General features: G+C 36.0%; 1 protein-coding gene across 6 annotated transcripts in view; it reads right to left on the reverse strand.

Annotated features, from left to right (window-relative positions):
* Positions 1–14356, reverse strand: part of NBEAL1 (neurobeachin like 1) — a 120848-nt gene extending 106492 nt beyond the window's left edge. For 4 of the 6 annotated variants that reach the window (XM_016208882.2, XM_016208879.2, XM_016208884.2 and 1 more), the window contains exons 1-2: positions 14008–14143; positions 13415–13692 (exon numbers count right to left, since the gene is read on the reverse strand). In XM_016208882.2, the coding sequence (XP_016064368.2) occupies positions 13415–13465 (51 nt within the window). In that variant the 5' untranslated portion in view covers positions 13466–13692; positions 14008–14143. The other 2 variants (XM_016208881.2, XM_016208880.2) reach the window with 2 other exon arrangements.
* Positions 14357–15043: the final 687 nt, after the last annotated feature.

The following is a 15043-nucleotide window of genomic DNA, read 5'->3' on the forward strand; positions in this document are numbered from 1 at the left end:
TTTCCCTAAAATAAAAGCATTACTCTACAAATCAGAATTCCTAAAAGAATGTTCTCATAATATGTAGACTGCTGACCTTTTGTGTGTTTGTTTTTCTATTAATATACTGTTCCAAAATCAGACTGTAAATTGCCACTATCTACATCATCACTGAGAAATAAGATGGAAATATTTCAGAAAAAATAACTATCTCATAAGCAATTTTCTCAAAGATTTCATTACTTGCTTTTTTCATTCCAACTAGCATGTCATTCACTCATTCATTCATTCATTCATCAATTTAGGATACGGCTCCAGAAATACAAGTACCTGGAGTTTTCCTTATCCTTTTTAATAAAGCAGAGGATTCTCTCTCTGTAAAAGTTAGAAACAAAAGTCTTATAATGGCATAAAGAATTAATGCATTTTTCCTCATAGTTTATTTAGGAACTCTACAGTATCTGGTTCTAAGTCTAAAGGTCAAGCTACCAAGTGTTTGGCAAGTACAGAGCTCTCCTAGGAAGCTGAGCAACTATCAGAAATGGTACTTAAATTTGTAAATGTTTCATTTAGTAAGAAGTAAAGCAGTTTTTTGAGCACCTACTATATTCTAAGTACTATAGCAAGCATTAAAGTATATCCAATTTATTTCTTACAGCTCTCCTGAGGTTTCATTTCCCCCATTTTAAACATCAGAAAAGGGAAGTTCTAAGGATATGTAACTTTTCCATGGTCACACGGTTAATAGTCAATAGTTCTGGGTTTAAAATGCAAGGATATATGAACCCAATTGTGTTCTTCCGACTACACTACACTGTATTTGAACCATGAGAAATAAAATGGAGTTTAGTGGGGAAGAAGAGGATAAGAGTTCAGAAAGAATCAATAAACTCAAGGCCTTAAACAACTTAACACAGAAATCAGCCACATTCCACACAGCCTGAGTAAAGCCTTTGAGGATCTATACTTGACTACTAAAGGCCATAAAAAGAAAGATCTCCACACACTCGGAAACAACATTAATTAAATTTCAAGCTTAGTCACTTCCATGGTTAAGAGAGTTTAGTATACTGAAACACCACAGGATGATCTATCTCCACATCTGTACAGTATTTATTAATATAGCACACAAATGTATTAAGTACTGCAGGAGCACTGGGGCCAAATTATGTGAACCCTAATCACTGCTCTGTCACTTTCTTACACAAGTCACCTTATGATTGCACATCAGTTTCTTCCTCTATAAAAATGAAAATGATAGTATCTTTCTTTACAGTGCTAATGTGAAAATTAAGTAACCTAATATGTGTCAAAGGCTTAGGACACAATGCCTAACATATAGTGTATGCTCAATAAGAGTATTATTTTTAGCCCCACAGGGCATAGCTCAGCAGTTGAGCATTGACCTAGGATCCAGGAGACTGAGATTGGATTCCCGGTCAGGGCACATGCCCCGGTTGCGGGCTCTATCCCCAACAGGGGGCATGCAGGAGGCAGCTGATCAATGACTCTAATCATTGATGTTTCTCTCTCTCTCCCTCTCTTTTCCTCTCTCTGAAATCAATAAAGATATACTTTAAAAAATAATAAATAAAAATAACATTTTTATAACCTACTGTGTGCCAAAATTAGGAAGCTCCACAAAATAGCAATGTTCCCATGCTACATGTAAACATATTTAAATATTTCATGATCCCGCTTACCACATGACTTTGTATTCTTTTCCTTTCAAATCTTTTGCATTTACTATCTGTAAAACCACACTGATGTTTTTCATCTGTAAAATGAAGATAGTACTTTCTATCTCATAGGGCTGTTAAGAGCACTAAATGAAATAATATAAAGCCTGACATTTAGCAAATGTTCAAAACATGTTGGCTATCATTATTAGACATAGAGTCTGCTATGAAATCAGTCATGGTCCAATGTAATAAAATAAGCAATTATAAATTAATTACAAAATCAACTTTATTGATTTTGCGCTCACATATTCATCCAATCATCTGCCATTGTTTAAGACAAATACTCTTTCATTCTAACTGCTATGTAGCTTACTGCTGGTCTCTGCAGCTTCAATTTCTCCTACCTATCCACAGCTACTAATGGAATTTGTCAAATTTAAATCTAATAATCTTTTCTTTCCTTTTCAAATACCGCCAGTGGTTCCCCATTACCATAAAATGAAATCTAAACATTTAGAGATGTGCTGTCCAATACAGTGGCCACTAGCCAAATGTGTTTTAAGCTACATTAAAGCAAAAGAGGCTTTTATCTTCCCATAACATCCATTCCCTTGCAGGGGAGCTTTAGCAGGTAATGGAATTAAGGAATCCATACAATTTCACCTAGTTCTTATCAGTAGACTCACAGGGAAGAATGAGGGAAACACCTTACTCCCTCTGTGCAATATTATTTGAGTAGTATTCCTTCAAGCTTTAGAGCTCTAAATGTATTTCAACCGTATGTTGGGCAGCTCCCAACTTACATATGAGTTGGATTTTAAAAGTTCGTTTAAGTCATCTATACAGGGAAGGGCAAAAATAGGTTTACAATGGTTCATATGGAAAATGGTAAACATTAATAAATAATTATACAAGAATAAACTGTTTTAGGTATGCACAACTGTAAACCTACTTTTGCCCCACCCTGTATTCATAATGTATTTTCTAACATCCACCAAAAGAAGATAAATTCCCCCCAAAGAAACTATTATTAATAGTGATCAATCTTTAAGGCCAGCCCTCAGGTTTTTCTGACAGAACCTAGCTACTTCAAAAAACATTTAGTAAGTACACACCGAACATGTATCAACCAAGGACAGTGCTAGACTCCATGAAGACAAATGAAACAACTTTATGCCAATTATACCTTAATTTTTTAAAAAACAAACAATCTTGTCCTCAAAGTGCTATTTTTTTCATAGAAAAAGAGGCATAAAGATTGTAAATTGGTGTAGCCACCATGGAAAACATATGGAGGTTCCTCAAAATTTTAGAATAGAACTACCATATGACTGAGCAATTCCACTTCTCAGCAATTATCCAAAACTCTAATTTGACAAGATATGTGCACCCCTATGTTCACTTCAGCATTGCTTACAAAAGCCAAGATATGGGAGCAACCTAAGTATCCATCAATAGATGGATAAAGAAGATATGATACACATATACAATGGAATATTGCTCAACCATAAAAAATAGATCCAGACATAGAAGCGTGTAACAGACTAACGAATCTCACAGGGAAGGTAGGGGTGGGGAAGTAGGTAGGTAGGGAGAGATTAATCAAAGAATTTATATGCATATATGCATAACTGATGGACAGAGACAACAGTGTGAAGGCCTGAGGCGGCAGCAGGTGTGGGGTGGAGGGGGTCAATGGGGGGGGGAGGACATCTATAATACTTTCAACAATAAAGAATAACTTTTTTGAAAAAGAATGAAATCTTGCCATTGGTGATAACATGGGTGAACTTAAAAAAAAGTATTTTTCTGCCCAGCCTGGCATGGCTCAGCGGTTGAGCCTTGGCCTAGGATCCAGAAGATAGCAGTTCAATTCCCGGTGAGGGCACATGCCTGGGTTGCAGGCTCGATCCCCAGCTGGCGGCGCGCAGGAGGCAGCCAATCAATGACTCTCTCATCATTGATGTTTCTCTCTCTCTCTTTCCCTCCCCCTTCCTCTCTCTGAAATCAATATATTTTTTTAAAAAAAGAGTATTTTGCTAACTAAAATATGTGAGAAAAAAGACAAATACCGTATGATTTCACTTATATTTGGAATCTATAAAACAAAGGAACAAACAAAACAAAAACAAACTCATACATACAAATTGATGGTTGCCAGATGGGAGGGGGTGGTGGGTGAAAAAGGTGAAAGGGATTAAGAAGTATAAATTGCCAGTTATTAAAATCATCACAGGGATGTAAAGTATAGCATAAGGAATATAGTCAATAACATTGTAATTACTATGTATGGTGTCAAATGGGTACTAGACGTATCAGGGTGATCATTTCGTAAGGTATATAAATGTATAATCACTACGTTGCACACCTGAAGCTAATGTCATACTGTATGTCAACTGTAATTAAACAATTTCTTATTTTATCTTTATTGTTGAAAGTATTTCAGATTTCCCCCCATACAAAACAGCATGAGAAGCAAAACAGTGTGACAAGTTTTGAAATAATTCAAAGGAGAGAATTATTGACTCTGTCAAGGCTGGAGATAATTGAGTAGCTGAAGCACAAATTTTCATAGATCATAAGCAGATATTCTCAAGGAGGGAGGAGAGGAGGGGGGAATTCCAGAAAGACAATATAGCAAGATATGTTCAAAGATATACAATATTTGATACTGTTCTAGTGTAGTAATGACAGGAAGCAGTGGAACAGGTACATACGATTATAGGACTGGAGAAGTCATCATTTCCTAAGCAAGTACTTGGCAACACTGTTCACTTGGATGAGAAACATGGTTTGAAAAGTTTTATAAAAGTTGGCTGGGCTCAATCAAGTTTGAGATGCACTTATTAAGCAAAGTTACATGAGATCTTCAGTAATATATTATCTTTGAGATGAAAGATGCCTTGTGAATGGCATTGGAAGGGGCGGATATATTTGAGCTTTCCAAAACAAATATAACAGCAAACCTTATCTTCCTGACTCAATTTCATTAGTTTTATCAAAGAACCAACTTATTTGGTTGATCCTTTCCATATGTTCATTATTTCATTGATTTCTACTCTTTCTAAAAGCATTTTATTAAAATTTCAAACATACATAAAAGTAGAGAGAATGGTATAATGACTCAGCTCCAACAATGATCAAATAATGCAAAATCGATCTTCTTTCACATATATCACCATCCTCAACTAGATTAAAGTAAATCCCAGTATCATATCATTTCATCCACAAATATTTCAATATATATCCCTGAAAGGTATCTTTTTAAAATATAACACTATTACCAAATCTAAAAAAAAATCAGTTCCTTACTTAGTGTTCAAATTTTCCTGATTCACTTATAAATACCTTTAACTGTTTGATAAGATCAGGACCCAAATAAAGTCCATAAATTATACAATTGGTTGATATACCTTTTAAGTCTTTTTCAACCTATAGGTTTCTATTACATTTCTTTTTTTGCCCTAAACTATTTGTTGAAGACACTAGATCATTTGTGATGTATTTCTCACATTAGGAATTTTGCTTACTGTATATCCTTATGTCGGTCTTCTGTATTTTCTATGAATTAGATCTAGAGACTAAGATTTGGGTTCTTTTTTTCTGGCAAAAATATTACATAGGTATTGTTATATATGTCCTTCAAAGGGTACGTATCTGGTTATCTCTTCTGTGATATTAGAAGCTACAGATAAATATTTCCTAGATCCAGTATTTTATTAATTTCTCCAATAAACCTTATCATTTCCTTATATCACCATGACTACTAGAAAGATTTACAGAGAAAAGAGCTATTAATTTACTCTTAATCTTACTTCCACATTCTTATGATTATATGCCAGTCATCCCAAAACGTTATATAGTGGATAGTAGTCAAAATTAAACATATTCCTTAATACACGTCGACCTTCTTATATATTTCCTGCAACCATTGAAAAATAAACATAATAAATTTAAGGATTTTCACATTAAAGGGGAAAAAACGTAATTTCCTTTACTTTCTTTGGGTTTATTTTATTCTTTTCTTATCTTCTTGAAATAGATATATTAATAATCTATTCCTGCATAACAAATTAAATTAAATTTAGGAGCTTAAACAACAATTATTATCTCAGTTTTTTAGGGTCAGGATTTTAGAAGCAGCTTAGGTGGGTGATTCTGGCTCAGAGTTTCCCATGAGCCTATAATGAAGATGTCAGCTAAGGATGAAGTCATAGCAAACATGACTGGGCTGGAGGGACTACTTTCAAATTTACTCACATGGTGGTTGGCAAGGTTTCAGTTCTTCACAACATGGGCTCCATAAGGCTGCTCACAACAGAACAGCTGCTTCCCCCAGAGCAAATGATCCAGGGGGAAAAAGGGAGTAACTGCGATGAAAATAGTGTCTTTTCTTATTTGACAAATGACATACCATCACTTTTGCCAATTCTATTGATCACAGACAAGCCCTCGTACAACGCAGAACACTTTTTCAAGAGTTTTTATTGTGGCATTCCTATCTCAGTTTCACCACTATTTTGTGGGCGCCAGATTATCAAGTGTCTTCTGAGGTCAGCGGTATTAGCATGACTAGAAACCACAATTGAACATGATGTATATCACCAGATCTTGGGATTAAGACTGATATCATGAGAGACTTTTGGAGTTCTTAAGAAAGACATGAAGTAGACATTGCATATGGGAGAGTTATGAATAATTTCAACCAAGAAATATGGCTGTCGTAGACTGGATTCTGGGTCCCAATTTTTCACTCCTTTGTAGTAAATATGCCACGTAATATTACAATGGGAAAAGTAAACTGTAGAAAAGGCAAAGTTGCAACAGTATGTCAGATATTGATTGAGGCTTGTGTTTCTGAAACTGGGGTGCAACAACACTGGGGTAATTAGAAATATTTTCCAAGTCCACATAAGAATTTTTAAAGTTTGCATTAACACTTCTATTAACTTTTAAATTAATTTAAGCATATTAGAGCTGACTACCTTGTAACTAGTACTTTTACTCAATTTCAGTGATCACATAGGCTTTGGTACCAAGTGACCTGCCAGTGACTTCAATTTGTAGAGCAGTATTTTTCAAATTACAGATGGATTCTTGGCAATCTGAAAATTTTCAGATGCTGCTGAGTACTATGGGAAGTACGGTACACAGACCAGTAAAGGTACTTGTCCAGATAAGGACAAAAATCAGGAGTAAACATTTAAAAAATTTAATAACAATCTGGCAATAAAGTTGTTGAATTTAAAAATAGAATAAACTTGTACTTTCAACATCTTTTTCCCCACTCTTAATAGAACTACTTTGCTAAAGCCTCCAACTTTATTTACTTATTCTTTTAAAGATGTCTTGTTATTTTTTTTAAATCCTCACCCGAGGACATTTTTCCCCATTGCTTTTCATATAGAGTGGAAAGGGGGGAGGGAGGGAGAGAGAGAGAAGCATCAATATGAGACACGCACATTGACTGGTTGCCTCCTGCACGCACCCTGCAACCGAGGTATGACCCTTGGCCGGACCCGAACCTGGGACCCTTCAGTCCGCAGGCCGACAGTCTAACCATTGAGCAAACCCAGCTAGGGCTAAACCCTCCAACTTTAACTGTCAAATCTAACACATGCTCCATAATGCTTTTCTTCACTGCTTTGTTGAATTTTACACTACTGACTACTCCCTTCTTTATAACATCCCTTACTTTCTGAAGCAACCACTCACTCCTGGTTCCCCTCCCTCTCAAACTCCTTACAAATTCTTCTTTCTCCATTCTCTCCTTAAATGATAATGTTGTCCAAGACTCCCTGACTCTGACCCTCTTCTCTTTCTCTCATATAATTGCTAACTGCCAGTATGATTAAATCTCAAACATTTACTTCCAGCACAGACCACCCTTTTTGACTCAACTAGGTGGGGTTTATCTCTACCTAGACGTTGCACAGGCACTGCTAACTCACATGTTTACCTGAAAACCTAGTGAATCTGTGCTAATCTGGTGAATGGGATGACCAAGCACTAGTTTCCAAAACAAAAAAACCTGAAAATTACTTTAGACTGTTCCTTTTCCCTCATGTTCCACATCTACACATTTAAGTACTATCAATTTTACCTTCTACCAAGAAATTTTTCAATTGATATTCAAAAGGAAAAAATAAGAAATTTTCATGCATCTTAGCAACTTTTTATAGTGCATAAACTCAAGTCAAACCACAAAGGTAATATTTCTTTCCTAATAGCTACTCCTATGTCTATAGATATAAAATATTCATTTTTTGCTTTCACATCTAACATCCTAAAATGAAGATGTAATTGGTAACCACTGCTACTGAGCTGCTAATGATTTTGTTTTGTTTTGCTTAGAGTCAAATATTACTTTCCTTACATACAAAGTCATGATTTAGCCACAGAAAATTAAGAGCCATTTATACACTCTACACATACCAAGACTTACTAAATGCGGTTAAATTATAAGGGTTGATGTATATTGGTGTATCTTAGAAAAGCTTCATTTAGGATTATAACCAAAATTGAACAAATACATTATAATTTTCTAAGAATATTCATTCATTCCACTTTTTCCAAATCTATGTATATAAAGAGGTACTTGCCATTTTATCTGAATGAAGCACCTCTATAATCTGTTTTCTTTATGGAAAAAAACCCCTTTTATTCTGAAAAGGAAGTTTGCTCTGAGCTCATTGCAAAACTATCTATCTCAGTCATATTCCAGATTTAGCAGGACAAAGGGCAACAGCAGGAAATGGAGCATCATCAAGGGCCAAAACAAACTTGGTTTAGGGTTTTTAAAAACCTCAAATCATTAGGATTATTAAGCACTAAACTTAAAAGCAAAAATACAGATTACAAATTAAGATTTTTATGAGCACAGCTTCATCACTACTGATAAAAAGACAACAAAATATTGTCCTCTATTATTACACAATATGAAGGTAAAATGAAAGTAACATTGATATACTCTCATGCTTATATATGTATTTTTTAAATAGTAATAAAGATTACATTTTTATATTTCTTACCCTTATGGTGCATTTAAATATAATCAATCCATTTTTTTCCTCAACAACTTTGAGAAATATGCAAAATAGCTATTTTTTCCCCCCATGTGACATATGAGAAAGCTGAAAATACAAATAAATTAGGTAACCTGTTTTTAGGTCCTTAAGATCAGAAGCAGATGTGTACTAATCTTGGCTCTAATTCTGTAGCTTCACAAAATTTTTCTGTGTAAATGGAATTATCAAAAAATAAACCAGCTAATGACAAAAATGAACCATGAATTTCAACCCACATTGCCACATTTCAAAATGTCATGCTTTTGAGTCACTTTGTATCTTTTTACTGAGCCAATGCATTTGATACTTTCCACTAGACAGAACAAAAATAACTCAATCTTATCAAAGAATTTGATAAGCCTCTCAAGGCTCAGTTTCTCTTCTGCATATTATGGTGGCCAACTGCAGCACTCTCAAAAGGCTAAATGTCGAACAGAAATATATCCTTATTCCTATCCAAGGAGAGCAACTGAAATAGGGACTTTATGATACATATGTCTTGTTCTATGTAATACATGAATTCCAAAAAGTTGTATGATAATGTGGAGACTAAATGGTTCTCAGGACTGTCTCTTACCACAAGCACATTAAATGAAGCAATGTCAGAAAGATACAGAAATAATAAGGTGCCTAATACTGGTAACATACACTAAAATCTTTAGATATTAAAAAGGAAGTCAATTTGCATTCTACACTTAAGAAAAATATGCTCAGACAAGAAGTAGTAGTTAAGTACTGAACTAAAATCCAGATACAACATGAAACCTGTTCAAATTAATGTTTAACTTATAAGAGCTATATGAAATGCATTGTTAATGAAATCCTTGACCCTGGGTGGGGATGACCGTTGAGAGGCAAGAAAAGTTCAGACTATATAATTTGAATTAGTCTCATACACTGGTGAGACAATCTGTAGAGAGCAGGAATGGTGGGTGATCAGAAATTATCCTGTCTGTATCATGTAATGATAATTACATGTGGTTAACAAATAACCTACTAGAAGATCAATGTTTCTAACAATACAATTAAATCTTATACCTAGCAGGAGAAAGTGAAAAGTTAGACCTAAATAGTTTGTTTAAAAAAACTGCAAAGTTTTTTTACCCAAATTCTTTTCAAATATTGAGTTTAACATGTGAGCACCCATCTGCTAAAAACTGAAACCAGTAATTTATTGTAGTTCTATTTAAAGGACTTTAATCATAATTTTCAGGCTTACAAATGAACCCAAACTAATAGATAAAAGACATATTTATATATTCTCATAGTATTCCTTTGACAGAACAATATTACTCAAGGGTTATTTCTGACATAATTCAACTTATTAAACATCTACTAAACTTTTATAATGCTCAATGGCAACTTTTAAAACATCACATTACATACAAACACTGCGATGGTACCTTAATATCAATCTATTGCTAATACAGTGTAGAATACCTGTGCTAAAGTTAGCACTGTGGCAAACGAGGAGGATGTCTTAACCTTATGCCCTCCCTGAAGTGGACCTTCAAAAGTCTTCAAAGTCATTTTCTCTAATCAGGTGTGTATACAATGTTTGGCATGGATAGCATACCAACTAGGGCGGCAAAATAGTAGACAAAGTTTAAATTTTAATCACTAAAGATGAACTTGATACTCAAGAAAAATAATTGGTCACCTTGGAAGGGTGCTAGTAAGTCAAGTAATTGTAGAAACAAAGAGAAAAATCAAGCATTTATTATGCCTGCTTTCCCTTTAAGGAACTGTCATCGAATAACTGATGAGGGGACATTTCTCAATATATGTTCTAATAAATATAGAAATGACAGAATTGGATATCACAGCTTTGCAAACTCCTAAAGAAGTCATTAATGAATATAGACAAAACCCACTGATAGCCAAGATGCTCATAAATTATTCCAGCCTCCCCCACCACCAAGTAGAATGTGAATCAATCAAGCCTCTAGATATTCCAGTTTGTAAACACCAGCAGAGAGGCACAAATAATTTAAATCAAAGAAATTCAACCAGCAAAACCCAGACTGAGAAAAAGACTCTAATGTTAAAACCTGGTTTCTTCAACATATAGAGGGAATAAAAAGTATAGTGAGGGACAACCTATAGATTAAAAACTTAACAGATGTTTTCAACAAAACGTGTATACTTTGTTTAAATATCAAGTAAAAAAACAACAAAAAAATTAAAACATTTATGATACTACCAGGAAAGTTTGAACACTGACCAGATACTTGATGATTTAAAGAATTATCATATTGTGATGTTTTTAAGAGGAGTTCTTATTTTATAGATATATTTTTAAATCTTTACGGATAAGGTCATATGTTGTCTGGAATTTGCTTCAAAATAATTCAGGGGAAGAGATGGTGTAGAATAGGGTTACAGATGAAACATTATCAAAAATAAATTGATAATGACTGAAGCAGGGTGACAGATACAAAAGGGCTCACTACAGTTATCTTCTCTATTTGTGACTGCTTGGAATTTTCCATAATAAAAGTCTATAAAAGAAAGATGAACTAAAAAGTTCTATTGACAATCCATAGAGCGAGGACAAAAAAATTCCATGTCCCTCAGAGGTCAAAACAAATGAACTAAAATCTTAATGGTGAGTTAGACAAGCATTCTCCCTGTACACACACTCTATTACTACTTGACAAGCGAGAAAACTGAGACCCAAAGAGGTAAGTCTTGCTCAAGGTCACAAAACATCAGCAGAGCCAAAACCAGACTCCACAATTGCAAGCCCAGAAATAGCTCCAAGTTGGATCTAAGTTAAAAGAAGATGTAAGCAGTCCTGAAGTAGTCGGAAAGCCCATCAAAGATGTAAAAAAGGTCTTAAAAGTTAGGTGAAAAAAAAGTAAGCTGGCTTGGAGGGCTGTATGCTAGAGTGAGAGCAATAAAGCTAGAAAGTATAAAAAACTGTATATTTGGTAATCATCCTCACTAGGGAGCAGAAGTGTTAAATCTATTATGTATATTTGAAAGCTACTTGAACTGAAGGTGTTTGTGGGAAAGAAAGTTGTTGTCTAGCTTACAAGTAGCTTATTCTTGAACTGGTGAAACATGAAATAACAATTTTTTGAAAAAAATTGAAAAGAATTTTAAATCTTAAGTGGACAAGTGATTTAAATCATAAGCATAAACTTGGGACTTATCTTCCTGTCCAAGAATAGGCTTCAAAATTTGACTGTGAAGGGCCTTCACTGTTTACTTAGATCTTGATGAATAGAAGGACTCATTTATATTAAATGTCATTAAGAATAAAATTGTGTATGCCAACGAACTATGCTGTCTTTTCAACTAGTGCAGTGTCATGTAAATAAAACATGAACTCAACCTAGAAACAACATAACTAATTAATAAGACAACGTAACCCCCCATTTACCTTTTGTCATCCAGAAAAATAGTAAAACCTAGTAAGTTTGAGGTATTTTTAAATAAATCATTTTCAAACTAACAGGCATTCATACTAAAATGCATTTTAATTTTTGGCTAACATGTGTTAGTGACTATTTTCAAAAGTGTCTGGTGATTTGGATTCTTTTTTATTGGAAGAGTGGTCTATTTTTAAAAAGACATTTCTGGCATTAAATTACACAAGACTAAAAGCTATTTTAAAAATCCCTATTAAACATTTCAAAGTATACATCCTTCCATAATTGTAAGAAATACCAAACCAGAAAGTCAAAGAAAATTCCAGTGTGACCTATAAAATTTAATATTACAGATAACTGAGATTATCTGTTAAAGAATAACTTATTCTTTAAAGAGTTGAAAGTATAAAAAAGGAGCCGGAAGGGATGATGCAAAAACGGAAGCTGAGACTTGAAAACCACTAGAGACCTAAAGTAACTTAAGTAGATTAAAGATGTTTCTCTGACCCTTGCCAATATCTTCAAAGTGATAATGTAGCTTCTCACTTGAAAAAGATGTTTTAAGTAGTACCCTTCTCCTCCAATAGCCTAAAATCAAAGCTAACGTAAAAATTCACACGAAGGCAGAGAGAAAGGAAAATTATTTTTCATTGACAAAATCAAAAATATTAAGGAGTCATACTGGATAAGACCATGGACTTGAATCCGGCAGTACTGAGTTTCTGGCTCAGTTCTGCTACTCACTAGCCCCCCTAACTTCAGCATCAGTTTTCTCATCAGTAAGATAATTACAACACCCATCTCACAAGATTGTTGTAAGAATCAAATGAGACAATGCTCATCAGGTGCTAACATCACAGCAAGCTTATAGTAACCATCTCAAATCAAAAACCTTTTTATATAATCAGTAACCTTTTTTATACAACTTAAAAGGTTAACCATGAGAAAAATGCTTAATGCTCTTCTCGAAAAAGTATCTCTATCCTCCCACTTATGGGAGAAAAAGAAAAGCACAAACAAAAATTAAAATATTTTATTTTCTCTTAAGGTCATAATTTTACTTATATAATTTTGGGATCACTGAAAACAAATATCAAATAAAAACCACATCCTGCAGGTTTTAGTAGCATGCCAGTATTGTGCACGTGTTCAAACCTGAAGAAATGGAAACAGCAAATCCTGTGTTTTTACATTTTGGGTCATTACTATCAATAAATATGCTATTATCCATTAAATAAAGTGATAATAAGGCCAGTAACAAAATTTTATAACAAAATACTTTAAAACTTAGAAATAAAAAAGCAGTTACCTTTGTACAATAAAGCATCCAAAGTTCAAAGAGCCTCTCTCTGGATGCCATTCTGGCTTCCACTCTGGCACTTTAATTTTTCCTCAAAAAAAAAAATTATGTTCAAGACCACAGCATGTTCATTTTATTTTCCAAGTTTTTCAGCTGTTACAGTATATTTCAAAGCAGTAGGGAAAACAAAAAGGAGTGAAATAAATGGACTGTCTTCTGGTGAATAAAATTCAGTTTCAGCAGTAACTCCAACTTATCTTCATCAGAAGTTGGGCAATTAAATAAACCTGTGAAAAAGAAAATATGCAAATATCTGCTAGAAAGAGATCATACTAAAGATTTTAGATTTATCAGACCTAGAGATCTATCTACTTAACTTCCCACAAACGGGCTAAGCTTTTATTTACAGTTAGATTTCACAGAAACTTGAGTTTCAGGAAAACATTACAGTTAATAGTATTTCGCATGAATACAAAGTCAGAATCCTCTAGGGCAGACTCATAAAGATGCGTGCTCAAAACCAAAAATGCGTCCACTGATGATAAACAGCAACAGGACGTTCCCACGCATATTTTCTTTAAAAAAAGAAAAAGCACACTTACTTCTGACATACAGAATCCCTCAGAATTTCCTAGTACGCTTCTTAAACTTGCTGGAAATGTTTGTTGCTGTGCAGCAGGGCGTGGGGGTGGAGAGTGAGGAATTCCTGGTTTGTTTGTTTTCACAATCCTCAGAGAGTGAAAATCAACCTGCCCACCTGGCCTCTGCCTCTCCCCAACCAGGAAGAAAGGAGCTCGCACGCACCGGCGAGGAAAATGCCCGGGGAAAGCCTCCAAGTGTTTTCGGAGATCTTTAAATTTCCTCTCCGCATCCCAAACAACCGAAAGAGAGGCAAACTTGGTGGGCCAAGTGGCCAAGAAACGCTCTGGAAGTGAGGCAACGAGAGCTCGCCGTCTCCCACCCGCTACCTACGCCCGCCCGCCAGCGCCGCCGCACCCCCGAGCCAACCTCGCCCCTCACAGCCGCCGCTCACGCCACAGCGCGCCCTCCGCCAAGCACCCGGGGCCCTCCCACTTCTGCCACGCAGACCCCCTCTTCCCTACGACCCGCTCCCCCTCACCGCGCTCACTTTAGGGAGTTGCGCCGCCGCCGCGGGCCGACGTCTAACTTTGCCTCGCCCCCTAACCAACCCGAAGCCCCGAGTCACCCCGCAGCTGGGCGACGGGCGGGAGAGGGAGGCGGGGCGGCGACAGCGCGAGGCGGGGCGCGAGGTCTGGGAGGAGCCAGGGGCGGGGTTGTCCCCTCGGCTAATCATTCCGGCCTCTGAAAATGTATTCGGCCCCAGGGCAGTCGCTGTTCATTGGCCGCTCTTGCTGGGAAGGGGCGGGATGACATGAAGCCCCGCCCCAGCATGCCTGCGCAGTCTCAGTCTCTCCATCCCTGAAAACCCAGTGGCTGTCGCCACTCCAGTCTTCCCCCAGCCCTCGACGTGTAAGGGAGGGGCCAACGTGCTGACGTCAAACCCTGGCCCTGCTGGGCTCGGCAGACGTAGCCTTCGGCTAACAGCGTCATTTCCGGGAATGTGCGGAGGGCGGTGGGCAGTACAGTGAGAACTCAGGTGCATTTCGTTTGGTTTTC

Source organism: Miniopterus natalensis, chromosome 8 (genome assembly GCF_054644295.1).
Source record: "Miniopterus natalensis isolate mMinNat1 chromosome 8, mMinNat1.hap1, whole genome shotgun sequence".
Lineage (NCBI taxonomy): Eukaryota > Metazoa > Chordata > Mammalia > Chiroptera > Miniopteridae > Miniopterus > Miniopterus natalensis.